This window comes from Gopherus evgoodei, chromosome 10, assembly GCF_007399415.2.
Source record: "Gopherus evgoodei ecotype Sinaloan lineage chromosome 10, rGopEvg1_v1.p, whole genome shotgun sequence".
Taxonomy (NCBI): Eukaryota; Metazoa; Chordata; order Testudines; family Testudinidae; genus Gopherus; species Gopherus evgoodei.
In genome coordinates, this window is record NC_044331.1 from 63,727,461 (window position 1) to 63,744,906 (window position 17,446).

Here is a 17,446-nt window from a genome sequence, read left to right on the forward strand (position 1 = left end):
CCATCTCTTCCGGCTGAGGCCACGCCTCTTCCAGTTGAGGCCCCGCTCCCACTCAGGTGACCGGTAAGTCCTTTAAGTTACTTTCACCTCTGCTTTAAACAATATTTCTTTTCCATCAACAACACACTATCAGGATTATCTGTAATAAATACACATGGTGGTCCTATTGTTTTGTCGGTATATTAACTTCTGCTTTAGCTTTCCTAGAGAAGAATGTTCCCTACAGGAGGGGAGGGATAGCTCAGTGGTTTGAGCATTGGCCTGCTAAACCCAGGGTTATGAGTTCAATCCTTGAGGGGGCCATTTAGGGAACTGGGGTAAAAATTTGTCTGGGGATTGGTCCTGCTTTGAGCAGGGGGTTGCACTAGATGACCACCTGAGGTCCCTTCTAACTCTGATATTCTATGATTCTACAGGCAGCTGATCTCACTCACGTAGGAGATGCAATCTCTTATTAGAAACTGTCCACAAGAGAGAAATAACAAAAGAGATAGCAGTGGAACGGAACACACTGTTTTAGGTTGTTGTTTTTCTCATAGAATAAATAGTTTCTGGACAGTAGTTATTAATGCTATCACATATAGCATCCAGATCCTGCAAAAACTGCATATGCTCAACTTTACTCCTGTGCATTCCCAGACTGTTCACGGTCATAAAATGAAGCACGTTTGTAAGTATTTGCAAGATTGTGGCCTAGATTCTTACTGTACTGTAAGAATTCTCAGGGTCAGATTCTCTCTCTTTTACATTGGCTTAAATGCAAAATAAATGTATTGAGTTACTACAGATTTACACTGGTATAAATGAGATCAGAACCTGGCCTGTAAAGTTGTCTTTCTTGCCTAAGTCATGGTATCCTCTAATCTATAGTAAGAGCCTGGAGAGGGATGCGCATCTAATATCATGATGAAAAATAATTATTAGTAATTAAGTCTAGCTGTTCTTTGTTTCTCCAGGCCACAATTTTAGTAACCCTGGAATAAAATTATTTTGCCCTCAACACACTAACATGCAAAAAAACTCTTTTCATGATCACAACTGCTCTGCAAAAATGTTGATTTTTTTTTTTTTTAGCACTTCAAGACTACACTCACTTTGATTTGTCAAAAGTGTATGAATGGTTCTGCTTGCTTTTATGAAACAGATCCTAAATTTTCTGCACAAGACTGTGGCTCTTCACTCATTTGTATTGGAGTTCAACATTTAGTAATAATCCTCAGTAAAATATTCTAAAGTTATAGGAATCCTAAATTTTTATTTAAAAGAAAGTTTTAGGCTTTAGAATTCCAAAAGTTTTGGAATTTTAAACAAGAACTTTACAAAATTCAGATTAATGGCCACAAATAAGAATCTAAATAGAAGATGCTTTACTATGAAAAACATATTAACTGATAAGATTTCTCTCTTCAAATGGGGTGCAGGAAAGGTTTTAAACTGTGAGACAATTTTAAATTTAACTAACAAAGGAATAATATTTGACCAGCCTCCAACTGAGAGTGGGGGAGAACTAGTAATTTAAAAAAAAAAAAGTCAATGAAAGAAGTTATGGTCCGGCAGCTTTTATATTGATTTTTTCTAACTAATGCTTCATGGGCTTCTGAATACATAGCAAAGTAACTTCTATTTGCTCTCAATTTTAACCATTTCCAAACTACTAGAGGGAAAAGGAGAGCCAGGATCCACAACCATTTCTGCATCAAAAGGATAACAATAAATGTTAGTACCAATGTGAGGCGGTAAGTGAATGGTTGGACCTGAACAAGCATAGATTATACATTTATAATAAGCATGAGGTATATGGAGGAATATTAGATGAACTGCTACACAAACATCAGCCCATAAAAATCAGTTTAAACTGTTTGTTTAAAGGTCCATTTTATCCACCTAATATCTATAGTCGTACATTTAGACTTTAATCCTGAAAAAAAGCACGTGATTAACTTTACTGCCATGTGTACTGTTTCAGTACAAAAACCAGCACTATGTTCTAACACATTATTTTTAATCTTTGTTTGTCATATATGACCAAAGTTGGCATTCATATTCAGTATAGTTGTTTTATAATATATTTTAAAATACAATTTCTACATTAGTACTGACCATCTCATGACTTGCATACTCTCTAAAGCAAGTATATACATATATATATTCCATGTATACAAAAATACATGAAAAGAACATTATTTAAGTTGCATAGTCAAGCACTCAAAGATTAGGAAATACCAGATTTATACTTGTCTGTGCAACTTTAATTCATCCTCGTACACCCAAATGCTGCACTGACTGAAACGCAGTCCTGTGGAAAAAATAGCATGTGAAGCTATAATTAAAGACTGTACCATAAAACATCAACAAAAGGGAACAGATTCAAGATTACCCAGAAATCTGACATTTCCTAACTTCTGAATGCTTAATTTTGCATCCTAAGTAACATTCTATTAATGTAGTTTTTCATTTGCGATTTCCTAGGTTTGAGGCACTTGGGTGTTTTTTAAATGAATAAAGGTAAAAACAAGTTCACGTGCAACTATGACAATCTCCCCACTATGCATCAGCAAGAGGATTTGAAAGGTGTGCCTGCAGTGCTGCAGCACAGATTGCTACCACTTGAGCTACAGGACCACATACTATAGTGGGCACCAGCAGAAGGGGATAGATTGCTGTGTCCAGGTGCTGGTTCCAGGGGAGCCTAGCTGAGGTCTCCTCCCTCCACCTTTTACATCAATGGTTGTGGGGGAAACTGTTGTGCCATGTGGCATCCCCAGCCACGTGCCAGGTCCAGGAATGGTTGGAGGGAGTCCATCCAGCTCTCTCTCTACTCTTCTCCTGGAGGAGGTAGGAGGTTCCTGCTATTTGTAATGCCCCAAGAGGGGAACATGAGCCATGTATTGGGCTAAGGGTTGTGAGAGGGAGAGAAGAGGAGCCCAGCTCATTCTTTCTCTCTACCCTGCTACAGCAGCTCCAGATGTTCCCAGATGTTTTCAGAACAGTGTGTGGTGGGCCAGGCTTAGAATAATTTTTTTTAGTTATTCTTTTGGCATGCTGCCAAAGTCTTCCTAAGAGGGCAAGAGAAAATAAATGGTTATTTTTAATAGTTTATATCTCAACAAAAGCTTAACAGAATTTCAAAGGACAAAAATAGCACTTCTGTACCCACAGGGCTATCTGCCTGCTGAACATCAAAGTTCTGCAGCAAACAATGGAGGTCTGAAGATTCTCAGAAGGTAAAGGTCGCAAGACAGGTGATAAGCAACTTAAATATAGGTGTCACTGCCAGCTTCCTGTACAGTAAATTAAAATTCTACAGCTATTTACAAAGATTTTCTCTGCAGCCAGAGAGCTACAAATATTTTTGTTTTTAATTGAAAGTGTAAGTTCTGAGAAAAAATGTTTACAATCTGTAGTTCCAGAAAGTAGCTTTGAGACCTATCTTGAGACCATGATCCCCCAAGGCTGAGAACCACTGCACTACGGCAAGCCTCAGAAGAGGCATCTGTGCACCCTTCCTTGAGAAAAACTTCCTATAGATAGGGCCCTACCAAATTCAAGGTAAATTTTGGTCCATTGGTCATAAGAACTTAAAAATGGTAAATGTCATGATTGCAGCTATTTAAATCTGAAATTTCACAGTGTTGTAATTGAAGGGGTCCTGACCCAAAAAGGAGTTGTGGGGGGTCACAAAGTTATTGTAGGAGGGTTGCAGTACTGGTACGCTTACTTCTGCAGTGCTGGCAGCATTGCCATCAGAGCTGGGCAGCTGGAGAACGGCGGCTTCTGGCCGGGAACCCAGCTCTGAAGGCAGAGCCACCGCTAGCAGCAGTGCAGAAGTAAGGATAACATGGGGCTCCGCCTTCAGAGCTGGGCACCCGGCCACCAGCCTCCACTCTCCGGCCACCAGCTCTGAAGGCAGCAGTGAAGAAGTAAGGGTGGCCTGGTATGGTATTGCCACCCTTGCTTCTGTGCTGCTGCTAGTGGGGCACCATCTTCGCAGCTAAGTACCTGGCCAGCAACCGCCACTCTCCAGCCACCAGCCACCACTCTCCAGTCACCCAGCTCTGAAGGCAATGCAGAAGTAAGGGCAGCCCCCCTAAAATAACCTTGTGACCCCCCTGCAATTACCTTTTGGGTCAGAACCCCCAATTTGAGAAATGCTGGTCTCCCCTATGAAATCTGTATAGTATAGGGTAAAAGCACACAAAAGACCAGATTTCATGGTGGGCCATATTTCATGGTCCGTGACGTATTTTTCATGGCTGTGAATCTGATAGGGCCCTACCAATAGGGGAATTTAAAAAAAAATAAAAAAAAAACCTGAGGCTGGGTAACAGTGGTGGCCATGAAATATACTACCCCCATGCAATTTTAATCCTCAGAAATAGTGAGCAAAAGCATTCATCATCTGAGTAAAAAAAGAAGTTAGAAGTCTCAGTCCACTGTCTATTGATCTGAAAGTCTTCATCGTCAAAACCATGATCACAGTTAGTACCAGCTGGCAACTTCTTAGAAAAGAAACAAGAGAGTAAACAGACATGGAAAAACTACCATCTCAACCTTAGAGGTCCATGTTGAGTCCTCCAGGTCAAATTTAAAGTACATTGGGAGAGATGTAAGGAATACTCTACAGTGCCACTGTCTGTGCTGTTCTCTGCATAGAACACTACAGTTTCTGGCACTGTAAAGGCTGCAACTTTCCCATGTATCAATTTAAACACAAATAATTTTTTTTAATGGAAGTCACATTTACATTATTTGAACACTTTTTTGCACTTTCTTTTCTGGTAACAGCATAATAAAATTACCTCCCTGCCGTTACTTTATATATTTAAATTGATATAGCAGGAAAATGTTTGAGAACCCCTGCATTAAGGAATCATTGGTGCCTGTCAGTATCCTAGCACAGTTAACTCGAATGTCCTTCCAGTGCAAGATCTGAGGGATGACCCAGGTCCTCCATTAGATACCTTTGGGTGCACATCTGTACTAATGAGGCTGCTTAGAAATCTCAATATATTCCATTGAAGGCCTCGAGGTATATGTCAGTCCCCTGAGGACAGCTCAGAGCCTCCCAACTCTGCATACTAAGGCCCGTGGGGTGCATGTGCCCCCAGGAGCCTCAGCACCCCCATGTTCTCCTGGCGAGGTTCCCCGGGGTGCATGCCACTGCCAGTGCCCAGGGTGCCCCCAACACCTCCACCTTCTCCCAGCAAGGCGTCCGGGGGTGCACGCCAGCGCCCAGGGGAGCCCATAGCACCCCGGAGTGCACACCAGTGCCGGAAGCCCACGGCCCGCCCCATGAAGCCCCCTTGCGAATCTCCAGGTCCGGGGGGGTTACCTGGAGGTGACTTTGAGGGTGACCAGGAGGGCGCAGCCCAGCACGATAGCAGCTCCGCACACCAGCTCGGGTCTCCGGGACATCTGGGCAGCACGGGGCTGGGGCCGAGGCCGAGGGGCAGCGGAGTGGCCGGAGCCTCCGCATAACGACATCACCTCCCAGCCCGGGGCGGGGAGGGCCGGACGGGCGAGGCCGGGCCGCTGGCGCTCGCACACGTCTCCCTACCCCGGCCTGTCAGGGGCTCCTGGGGCGGGACGGCTGGGGGCGGCTGCCACACACAAGCGAACCCAACGCCGCCACGTCTCCTCGCCCGCCCCGGCCACCAGAGCAGGCGCACGCAGGCCCGGCCCCGCGCTGCGGGAAGCGCCTGGCTGAGGCCTGCCCGCAGCCAAGCGCAGAGCCTGGCAGGCTGCGCCTGAACCGCTGAGAGAGCGCGGGGAAGGGAGCCTCACGCCCTTCCCCCCCGCCCGAGGCCTCCTCGGTCAGTAGAAATGGGTGGGGAAGGTCGGGTGTTAGGAGCACGCCGGGGGCTGCATGAGGGGCACGTCGCCGCAGAGCCCAGGGTCCTATCCAGTGCCCGCGGTCCCAGCGAGGCCTCCTTCCCGTTTGACAATGGTCAAAACACAACGGACTCTCCAGGAAAGCTGCGAGGTGTGTGGACAGACTTTGCGGCCAGACACTGCAGCCCACAGGTGTTGGAACTAGTGCTGCACCACTCCCTGACATGAAGTGATTTCCATCCTATAAAGGGTTTACAGTTTGGGTCAATGGCTCTCAGCAACCCTGGCTACAAAAATTGTTCCAGCTCCCCTGCTGTGGCATGAAACTCTTACCAAATGCTTGTTTTCTTGCATTGTTTGTAAATATAAGCTAAACATCTAACCTCTGTGCTTTTGCAACTACCCTTCCCAAGCATGAAACCTATTGGTACACAGGCAAGTTGAGCGTCTTCTGAATCTTCAGCCAGCTCTGGTGCCTGATCCTTTTCCATAGCCACTATTTAGTCCTCTGTGAGCAACAATGTGGGAAAAGTGGACACGGTTTTTTGTACTGGTCTCAGCATAGTAGATGTTTGCTAAATTTTCAAGTCCTCTTTGTTTCATTCTTGTAAGTATATTACAGGTTTAATAAATCCAGGACAAGTGAAAAGAATCCAACCACACCCTTCTGTGAAGTGTTTACCCTGTTGAGTACTGTCCACAAAAAATGAACTCATGCTATGTTTAAGGAAAGTTGGAGGCTTTTAACAGTAAAGGGGTTTTGTTTATACAACCTTGTTTCATGTTGTTTCTCTTATCCAAGGTAACTTACAATAAAAGAAACAACAGCTTATTGATGTCCTATCAGGTTTCACCGCTAAAGGACCCTTCCCCAGCCTATGGGGAGGATTCACTGAGCCCAGGACTCTGAAATAATTATGGGGGACAACAGAAAAAGAGACAAGTGTGAAGTTCAGAAGATCAAAAGTAGGAAACTCGAAGAGGACACGGAGCTCCAAGGTGTCAAGGGAGCTGGCAGATGCCCCTCAGAGGAACTCTGCCCAGATGCGTGAACGGATGATCGGAAATAGGCCCCACAGTTGCAGAAAACCCCCTCAGCCACCATCCTCTCCCTGGTATCGTAGACGGCCACTTTGGCCATCACTAGGAGGAGGTTGACAAGGAGGTTCCATGGCTTTGTGGGGCCACGGATAAGGTGTGCATATATGTGATGGGGGGGAAAGAAGTGTAGGCAAAAATGCCACAGTAGGTCTAGAAGGAGCTGGAAAAGGGGCTTCAGCCTGGCACACTCAAGGTAAACATGTGCCAGGGTCTCCCTCACCCAGCAAAAGGGACAAGTATCGAGAATGGATGAACCATGCCACCTGAAGAAGTAGTCAACTAATATGCCCAGTGGACTATGGGACCAAGGTGGAATATAAGCTGGCCCACCAGGGTTCCTCACCCTCAATATGTGGCAATAGGTCCTGCTACTTAGTATCGGGGCAGGACACAAGGGTGAGGAAATGGAGAGTATGGAGCACGAGCATGCACAGATGTGCCCTTGGCGCAGTTCAAATGCAAACCAGCTGCAGGTTGCCCTGCTGGATCACGGTATGTGGGTAGGAAAGCCAAGGGGGCTCATAGAGCAAGTACTCTATGCAGAGACCCGGAGGACCTGAGGTGGGTGGAGAGCACACTCCCGCAGGACCCACTTGAGGTAAACCTGGGACACAGGCAACAAGGCTATCCTTACCTCCTGAAGTATGCACCAGGGAGTACAAAGGGTGGAGAGGCCTAAGCACTGATTAAGCACCAGGAGTACAGCTTGTTGATGTGGGTGGTAGGTAAGTTAACTGAAAGGAGAAAAGAGGCAGGAATGTTTGCCAAATAGAAAGAACAGGACCAGTAGAGAAGTTCTATTTCAGTCTTAGAAGTTGATTAAAACAAACTAAGACAAGTGTAATGAAGATTAGTGTTTCAACAACTGGTAGTTCAGGGTCAAGCCAAATATTCTATGTTACTGGTATACCCTATCGTAATTTCTCTATGACACAGAGTAAAGTGTATTTATCATGCAAGGGCTTATGTTCTATTTTTAAAGGTATCATCTGAATCCACTGTACTTTTATTTCATGGACCACAAGAGACAGATCAATATCCAGGCTTGTTTTTAGTGTGCAAGTACATGAACGTGCTGATTTTGCATAATGTAAAATGTATGGAACTAAACTATGGCCTGAATCCCAGTAATCACATTTAAGCCATTGAAATAATTCTTAAAAGCTTTCCCAGTAGAAACAGATGACAGGAGCAAATTAAAAAGAAAGTGGGTTTTTTTGGGGGGAGTGGGATTAAGAAAAGCACAAATGAATGTCAGGAATGAAGCGGGCAGACAGATCTGCAGTAAAGACAAAATGCAGTAAGAAAAGAGATTTAATAGTTGTGACCCAGAGGGTAACCTTGTTCAGAAATGACATTTCAGAGCGAAGTATAACTCTTTTGGTCTTTCACTGCTGGATGGGGCCTATCTCTGAAGTGGGTTGTGAAGTATGATTCACTTGGGTGGGAGGGGAGAGGAAAAAAAGAGGGAGAAGAGAGAGAGTCTCCAATACAAGAGGCTGGGAACCATATGCTTCTAATACTAAACTTGACAGCACTTTGTCCCATTCCTCTGGGGGTGGACACTTAAAAATAATCTGCTAACACAAGCTTTACTGCTTTATTTTTAAAATGCACTTTGACCTAAATCAGTGTTGCCCAATGTGCGGTACAAATGACCACTCGGTCTACAGTGTAGAAAACCTATTCCTAACATTTGCCCGTTTTGGATTGTCAGCAGCAGGTCCAAAGCAAACTATTTCAAGAAATCAGCTATAACTTGAAGATAGACTAAACATAATTGTTTAGATTTTAGTTGCTCAAAAGGTTTTTCTAATAGGCGAGTAACTGTTTCATGCAAAATAGAAGTCAAAATAGAAGAAACATGCAGAAAGTAGCTTTATGTAAAGTTATCTTTATTACAGGTAACATTGGTTCATACAATACACAATACTGACATACAAGTGTAATCTTTCAAAATCATCCTTTAAACAGCAAAGACCAAGAAACAGAATTTTAACTACTTGATTTTCAAAATAAATCAATACATTTTTCTCCCAAGATCCTTTTCAGTAAATTATATTGAAATATACAAATAGAGAAAAAATACCCATTCAACGTATATTGTAGTTAAATGGTTATTTTGCTTAAAATCCTTTTTAATAAGAAAATCCTCTTTAACAACCTACATAGAGATAAATAGCAAAGTTCTGTTTTAAAGAAATCCTCTTCATTAAAACATTTAAAGAATTTTCATCCATAATTTTCTTCTTAGCCCAAAACACCCAGTGTGTTTTGTAATTTTACCATAAAGTTTTCATCTGAAGGACCAACAGTAGGGGGGCTTCCTACATATTATAACCTCTCCCTCCTCCTTCGCCTCTTTCATAATGTTCTGACCAACAGAAGGCGAATAAGCATGTAATACTTATATATATATTTTTTTATTACTTCACCATTCTGTTTCATGAGAGCACAGACAGGTCTTCTGAATCCCCCTACATCTACTATATTTTGCTGTTCAGGAGGAACAATATATGCCAATATAAGCAGAAAACCTGTTGCTTTTCTGTCACGTGCTTTTGATTACTGTCAAAATTTTCTGGTTTATGCTTCCATAAGGTAACATGAATGCATCATTTTAGTATTAGTTTAAATCTTTAAACAAAAAACTATATTTTCCAAAGTCATTATCATTTGGAGCAATCAAATGGTCTTTTCTTGCTTTGCTGAGCTTCATTCTTAGAACATCTCTTCGTTCTTCCCATTCACGGAGCTCCGCATTTCCATGTGCAAATTTACAGCTGTTTCCTTCAATGCAAGTACCAGCCATATATCTGTTAAAAAAAATTAAATTGGTGTGTTATAGTTTTCACAAAAGTATCACAAACAAACTAACTATCTGATTTTAAAAGGTCTTAAATATTTTCTACTAGCACAAATTATCTAAGAGAGATGTTCTTCTCTCTAAAATGAAGATGCATCAGTTAAGTTTACCCTCTTTAATAGTCTTTGAGAACCATGTAAGGAAAAACAAGTCTTTGGAGGACAGAAGCCAGAGCTCTGGCCTTCCATCCCTCATTTCTCCACTTTGCTCAAACACACCCTCTTCCAAAAAATATATTAACCTATCAATTAAATTCAGTTTGTTCCAAAAATCATTAGAATCCCTGTCTGTGACAACCATTAGCTTTTCTCTTTATCAATAAAATGAAGATTTTAATATTGCCACAGAAAATGCCTGCACTCTGGAGCTCCAACCTTATATCCCAAATCCAGCCAGACTGGCTCCACTGATTTAAAGCATGTTAACTCGTCCACCTGAGGCCAAGTGGCTTGTGTGCAAAGGCTCTGTCCTCCAAAACTGGAATACAAGACAGATTAGTAGAGTCTACTAACCAGCATTGAGAAAGCCAGCAGGCCAGTTTGGTTTGTAGGGCCCTTTGGAACATACCTAAATTTCACAGATAGCTTCCAGTGACAGTATTTTCTCTGACAAGTGAATATCTGATTTGCAAAGAACACCCCCATAATTTCAAGATACTTTGCTACATGAGAATAGTGGGTGGGACTGCATACATTTCTTGTATTTTACAGGTAATTCATTAAGGAAAATAGAGAGGTATATTTATAACAGTGTACTTACAACATTGTACCAATGCTATTCTTTAAATGAAGTTTTATCCTAACACAAAAAGGCTTGAACCTTTCCACATGGCTCCACATCTGGCACTCAAAGCCAAACTTTCTCACCACATATTAAAATACACTAAATATCTGGTCACTCAGATATTCCTGTTAAAATACTGATAGTTAACAGTTTGCTTTGCATAAGATTTCAAGAATGCATACACTAATAGAGTGGGTGTCAAAAAAAAACAAAAACACAACAATGTTCACCATCTTAGGTAACTGCAGTAACTATAGCATCCACCTATATTTGCTATAGTACAATTGTGAGTGAGCAATTCTGACATCTCAAATATAAATGCTACATACCTATCACAAATGTTAAAATATCCAGTTGGAAACCGATGCTGCCAACAATTTTGATCATCCTCAGTGTGGAATACCTTCTCCTTATGCTTTTCTGAAGAGATGTGACCTTGCCATTGTTTCTCACTATTACAGTTCTTTCCACACATCCAGCAGTGGAAGTCCACCTGGTTTACACACATTAAAAAAAATTTAAGAAAAATCAATATTTCATGCATAGAACTGCTCCTTAACACAGTTTAATATTGGATTAGGTAAAGAAACAATTAGGCCTGGTCTACACTGGGTGTGGGGTGGGGGGGATATCAATCTAAGTTACGTAACTTTAGCTATGTGAATAACGTAGCTGAAGTCGACGTACTTAGATCGACTTACCATGGTGTCTACTCACTGCAGTGAGTTGACTGCTGCCGCTCCCCCATCGACTCTGCCTGCGCCTCTCGCCGAGCTGGAGTACAGGAATTGATGGGAGAGCACTCGGGGATCAATTTATCGCATCTAGCCTACATGTGATAAATCGATCCCCACTGGATTGATTGCTGCCCGCCGGTCCGGCCGGTAGTGAAGACATACTCTTATAGGCTAATATACAGCAATAATTTTCAAGTCTGTTTATATGGAGTCATCAGCTGAGGTTTTTAACCCCTTCCCTAGGCTCTGTAGATTCTGAAGAGTAGCACTAATGCTCGGTCCACAGCATGACTCCATGTTAGCTAACTACAAGCATTTCAGAGACACAAGATGGGTGTGGTAATATCTTTCATTGGACCAACTTCTGTGTAAGCTCAAAAGCTGCTCTCTCACTAACAGAGCTCTTCTTCAGGAGGAGGAAGAGCTCTGTGTAAGCTCATCTCTCTCACCAACCAGAAGTTGGTCCAATGGAAGATATTACCTCACCCACCTTGCGTCTCTAGTATCCTGGGACTGACATGGCCACCATACTGCATACGAGGATTTCAGTGACTGTTGTATGAGCAAGGAACACAGTATTTGGTATTAACTGCAATAAGAACTCCAGAGTTTAGGATCGTTACTAAACCTGCATTACTTACTGTAACTTCAGCATAGTCAGTTGGCATATGAATTTGCTTCCCATTTTCTTTGTTTGCTTGAGTAGCTGTATCTTCTTTTTCTGGTTTTTGACTCTTTAGCCACATTTCATACAACTGCTCCATGTCTTGAACTAACAAGAGCAGACGCTAAAATAAGTATTCAGCAATTAAGGCAAGAGTGAGTACAATATGTAACTTGGAGTTTGCAGACAATTTGGAAATAAGGCACACAGATCTCTTTAGGCCCCATGTAGTATAAGCAGAAAAAGAAAGAACAAATTGCAGACCTGAAGGGAGGGGGGGGAGAGAGCAAGAGAGAGAGAGAGAAGCTAATAATGAGAGCTATGTGAATCTTTGGCTTCTTAGCATGACCCACCTTTCTTCCAAGACATCTCGGTAGGGGAAATTAAGGTTTACCTAATATGAGTAGCAAATATTTATATTAGCTATCACCCAAGGCCCCAATTGCAATTGGGCCCCCATTATGCTGATCTGTGATTTTATCATTAATCCTGTTATTAGAGCTCGTCAAATGCATTACAAAACACACTTCCTGATATTTATCCTGTCGTTTCATTTGCAAACAAATGTTAGTATCAGTTAAGTTATTCAATCTTTGTTCTTTGCGATCAGTCACATGGTATTATTTCTCCCTAATAACCTCCCTGATTGGACAAATGTAAAACCCAAGAAAGAATAGTGAATACTCTTGATTACATTTGAAACACTGGTACTTTTGCAGCCAGCCAGCCCCCTATATACAAACAAAACCCAATTTGCAAAAGTGATAAACACAACTACAGCTGATCTGAACAAGAATTTGGTACACTCATAAATGGTTGAAAACGGTGCTTTTGCATTCAACTAACTCTTCTACTTACTCAAAAATCTTCAAAGCTAAAAACTGCACTGACAGTAATTACTAATTTCAGACACATAATGGGTCACCTAGTATTTATATGAACCCATATTAAAATGGTGTTACTATGTATTAGACAGTAATTTTGCATAATGAGAGGCAGGTTGGGTTTACTTGAAGAAAAATCTACCCACCAGATTGCCTACAGAAGGCTAGAGGAAAACTGACAGAGGTATTTATTGTAAGAGAGATGAAAACAAGAGAAAATCCAAGATTTACAGCATGTATGTGTTTAATACCCTTACACATTTTTACTTACTACTATTCTCTTTCATATAGGTCCACATCTCTCTCTCCTCAGGACTGTGAGCAAAGGAGCAGTTTCCAACATATTGACATTTCTTGCCTGAAGCAATATGATTGCACAACTAGATATGAATAAAAAAATATATATTTTAGGCATATATGTTAAGTGATGATGGGTGATGAAAGATCTTCGTAGCTTTACTTCAGGCACATTAGCATTCTGATAAGCAGACAAGCTACTACTATTATAACTCAAATAAATAGCTGTCTTCCAAATAAGCTGTCAGAGGAGTCAGTGGTTCTCAATCTGTGGGCCACAAGCGGCCTGTGGCCCAATCAGCACACAGCTGTGGACCATGTGACATCCTCAGGGCCATACGGGTAGTATTGGATGCAGCCCATATAACATACTGATCTTATCTAGTCTTAAAAACACCTTATGAAGCACTCATTACAGAAGGGCTCTTCAGTCTGCAAAGGTAGCAGAAAATATAGGTTGGATGCAGACAGTTAGGACTTAGAAATCACACCATGATTAGAACATAACATTTTAGGTTTGTGCTGTATTTCTATTATACAGGAATTCAAATTATTTACTTTTGACAGTACTCCAAAAATGTAATGTAAAATTTACGCATTACATTATTAGCTGGATGCCTCCCATTCACTGTAATAAATCAGACAATGCTCTTTGAAAACAGAGTCCTTTTGAGGTAATGAGTTGTCAGAACTCAGGAAGCAGGATTTTGCAAACTCATCTTGACAACTGCACAAGATTAAATGAAATTCCAGGTCTCTTCCAATATTGTATGGAGTGTGTCTCACTCTCAAACTATTATGCACTCTTTTGATTAGGGTTTTATGAGAACTATATACATATTTTACAGACTTCAAATGAGATTACTTAATACTTTATATTAATACCTTCTATACTTTTATTACTGAAGTTTCACTGACTTGGAGGAGCTTCAGCAATAAAAAAAATGAGTTCAGTCCTTCCTAGCACCTGGATGTGCAGCTGCTCCAGTGACTCCCACTGATTTCAGACATTTCACACCCAGTGGCTGCAGAAATTGCCCTTTACTAGTATTTTCCAGTGACTCAAGTGTCTTAATTAAAAAGATCATTTTAGATAAACAAATACATCAAACTGCGAAGGCACTTGTTTCTTCGTGGGAAGAGGGCGAATGGTCATCCACTTCTTACGCTCATTAGACATCACCAGCACCACACGACGATCTTTGGTCCATCTAAGGAATACGGAAGCATTCAAATATATAGAATACATCTACATACCATACTATTTGTCAATTGTAAAGATAATGATTGGATCTAAAGAGCCCCAAAGCCATATGTTTTAATGCAATTTATTTAAAGCCTCAAACACTCACCATGGTTGGGAGTTAAAGGAAAAATAAAGTTAGTATAAACTGCCAACTGAAGTGTGTAACATGCATTTTTTAATTCTTGATTAACAACACACTTTAAAGTCTTCAGCCTTTCAGCCCAAGTACAGATCACCCAAAAGATTTTACACAATGGTTTACTGAGAGACATTATGTATTTGAAGTTCTGTTACTCACGGGTGTCCTGCTTTTTTTGCACTACAGTATTTTTTGTTTTTGTCTGGCTCGCTAACTTGACCATGTCTCCAGCACTGGGCACACACAAACTTCATTTTCAAATTTAGAGATCCATGCTTCATTTGGTTGCCAAGAATCTTAAATTAAAACAAAAAAATTAAAATGGTGTTTTGCATCTGCAGAGAAATCCATACATAAATCATTAAGTACCCCCGAAGATAAGAAAGGATTATAAAATATTTCTAGATGTGTTATATACTAGAGAGCTTATAAGTACATCAAAAAAGACCTAGATTTGCAATCTTAAAAACTAGAAGCTTCTGTTAATGACAGCATGTTAGTTAATTTTGTTTAGGTTGCATAAATACACCCAGAGCTTGTGGCAATTGGCATACAATGTGCTGTATAAAGAAAATGTAAATGAGAACAAACTACTAAAAAAGGGTTGATGCTAGATCCTCAGCTGAAGAAAGAATCTGAAATATATTTTTGAAGGTTTATATTCTGCTTATGACAAAATAAGCAAAGTGGAAAAAAGTAACTGCACATGTGTAACGAGAAATCTGGAATTAGGAAAAATCAGACTTTTTTTAAAGTGGTCGGGGGGGGACAAAAGGGAATCATTTGGGGCATATACTCGGGACAACCATTTTGTGATATAAACTAACAGTTAAATCATGTTATAAACATTGACATCAAAACCAGTACACCACCAATCACACTAGTCCCACATAAAATTTGCTTCCTGAGAAAGATGTGACTGGAAATACCTGTGCTCCATGTGCATTTGCTTCCATATTCTGCCAATATTTCTTTGATTCTTGAGCAATAGTATCATGTGAGATACCTACAGAGGAGAAAACAAAGGTCTTAGACAATTATGAATATTTGGAAGTTTTATTCATATACATGTTCAAGTGCTACTGAATCCCCCCAAAAAACAACTGAGGTTGCCAAAGAGACTGGTGTTACCTACCACAAGATTTACAAAAAGCAAGCACTTAAAACAAGTTAAGGACATCCTCCAATCCTACACTGTCCACATAAACACAAATACATTCACAGATGGACCAAAGTATCGCCTAAGTTTTCTGTTTAATTGGATCTTCCAAAACAGCCCATTTTCAAAATCCTGGAGCCAGATGCCTAAGGCCTTGGTGCAAATGACCCCAAGCAAGCTAGCTGCAATCCTCTTGAAAACCAGATCATTTTTCCAAAAATGAGACTCCAGTTTATGTTCACAAGGCTCCTATAACAACCCTCCATGTACAGATCAGCGTTACTCAGGAGAGAGACTCCCCCAAAGACTTGCAAGACTCATAGGCAGGATGTAAAAGACTGTCACATTGCCTTTAATGATAGCCATTCTTGCAACCACTTTTCCTCTCAGGCTCTTTAATAATCTCAAAGTCCTCAGAGATACAGACTTTTACTGCACACCTTTCCATATAATTGAAGTCTCACCAAGGTTTCTTCTCCCCAGTGTCCATGGAGAGGCTGAAGACTAAAGACATCAACACTATCAGAATTTCAGAGTCCTTAAAAAGAAAAATAGGTCTGTGCCTAGATTTGGAGCAGGGGCAGGAAGGGGCTTCCAATTCAGGTGAGCATTCCCCTTCTTTAAGGTCCTCCAACCCTCAGAGTCTATAAATTATCAATTGGGCCTTGACTATGTCTGGACACATGTAGGAGAGAAGAACTCACATGGACACTCATGTTTGTGGGATGGCCTAACCCTTTTAATAGGAAGTTTATAGGGTTAAGAGGAAATAGCAGCTACCCTTGAACCTAGACATTTTGGGGGGCAGCAAAGGAAAGGAGAGCAGCCGTCCTTCCTTCCACAAAAAGGAATCCTCAAAGGCCAAGTAGAGATAAATGGGTTAGTGCAGTGGTTCTCAAACTTTTGTACTAGTGACCCCTTTCAAATAGCAAGCCTATGAGTGCAACCCATCTCCTTATAAAATTAAAAAAGCCCAAACACTTCTTTATATATTTAAGACCATTAGAAATGCTGGATGCAAAGCGGGGTTTGGGGTGGAGGTTGACAGCTCGCAACCCTCCCATGTAATAACCTCGCGACCCCCTGAGGGGTCCCAACCCCCAGTTTGAGAATCCCTGGGCTAGAGCAACAGAAAACTGGGGGGGACTCTGTACACCTCCACATGACTGTCTTCCTCTGAAACTTTTCTTGGCCTGGGGTCATCCTAAGTTGGCCAATACACTTCCAGACAGAGAGAGCGGAGCTGATCTGATGCTCCTTCTCCACGGAAGCAGCAGATTCATGGTGAAAGTCTGGGCAAAAAAAGGGACCCAACTATGGGACACCATATCATCTCCACATGCTCACACTACCCTTTTTCTGGGCATCGCTGCCACCTAGGATGATCACTCAACTAATATTAAAAGCAGTGTTCCCTCACAGCAAGGTAGAGTAGCAGTGAGATCCACTGCAAGTTGGTTGGAGGGACCACCAAAACCATACCAAAAAACTTGACTACCACAATGAGGCAAAGAGGAGCAGCCCTCAATTTAACAATAAGGAAATTTTGTAGCAACATTAAGCCATTTTAGAGCTAGAGGAACAAACACACTAGACAAGTTAAAAAAAAATCAAAACTGGGTCAATGACCTGTAACAAAAAGATACACCTGATCAGTGTCTTTCATTCTCCTTTGCCTTCAAAGTAAATATCTCAATTTCTAGTCAAAGTAATTTTGTAATAAAACTAAAACACGAAA

The 17,446-nt window shown here is 41.3% G+C and overlaps 2 protein-coding genes across 5 annotated transcripts in view; both read right to left on the reverse strand.

The window, feature by feature from the left end:
- Window positions 1–5,590, reverse strand: part of TXNDC11 (thioredoxin domain containing 11) — a 113,251-nt gene extending 107,661 nt beyond the window's left edge. The window contains exon 1 of one of the 2 annotated variants that reach the window (XM_030579046.1): window positions 5,333–5,577. In XM_030579046.1, the coding sequence (XP_030434906.1) occupies window positions 5,333–5,484 (152 nt within the window). In that variant the 5' untranslated portion in view covers window positions 5,485–5,577. Of the gene's footprint in view, window positions 1–5,332 lie in introns of both variants that reach the window. The other variant, XM_030579048.1, reaches the window with a different exon arrangement.
- A 3,224-nt stretch (window positions 5,591–8,814) lies between these two features.
- Window positions 8,815–17,446, reverse strand: part of ZC3H7A (zinc finger CCCH-type containing 7A) — a 50,178-nt gene continuing 41,546 nt past the window's right edge. For all 3 annotated transcript variants that reach the window (XM_030578954.1, XM_030578953.1, XM_030578955.1), the window contains 7 exons: window positions 15,479–15,555; window positions 14,709–14,845; window positions 14,270–14,375; window positions 13,139–13,247; window positions 11,961–12,091; window positions 10,912–11,075; window positions 8,815–9,749 (listed from right to left, as the gene is read on the reverse strand). In XM_030578954.1, coding sequence (XP_030434814.1) covers window positions 9,560–9,749; window positions 10,912–11,075; window positions 11,961–12,091; window positions 13,139–13,247; window positions 14,270–14,375; window positions 14,709–14,845; window positions 15,479–15,555 — 914 coding nt within the window. In that variant the 3' untranslated portion in view covers window positions 8,815–9,559. The remainder of the gene's footprint in view (window positions 9,750–10,911; window positions 11,076–11,960; window positions 12,092–13,138; window positions 13,248–14,269; window positions 14,376–14,708; window positions 14,846–15,478; window positions 15,556–17,446) is intronic.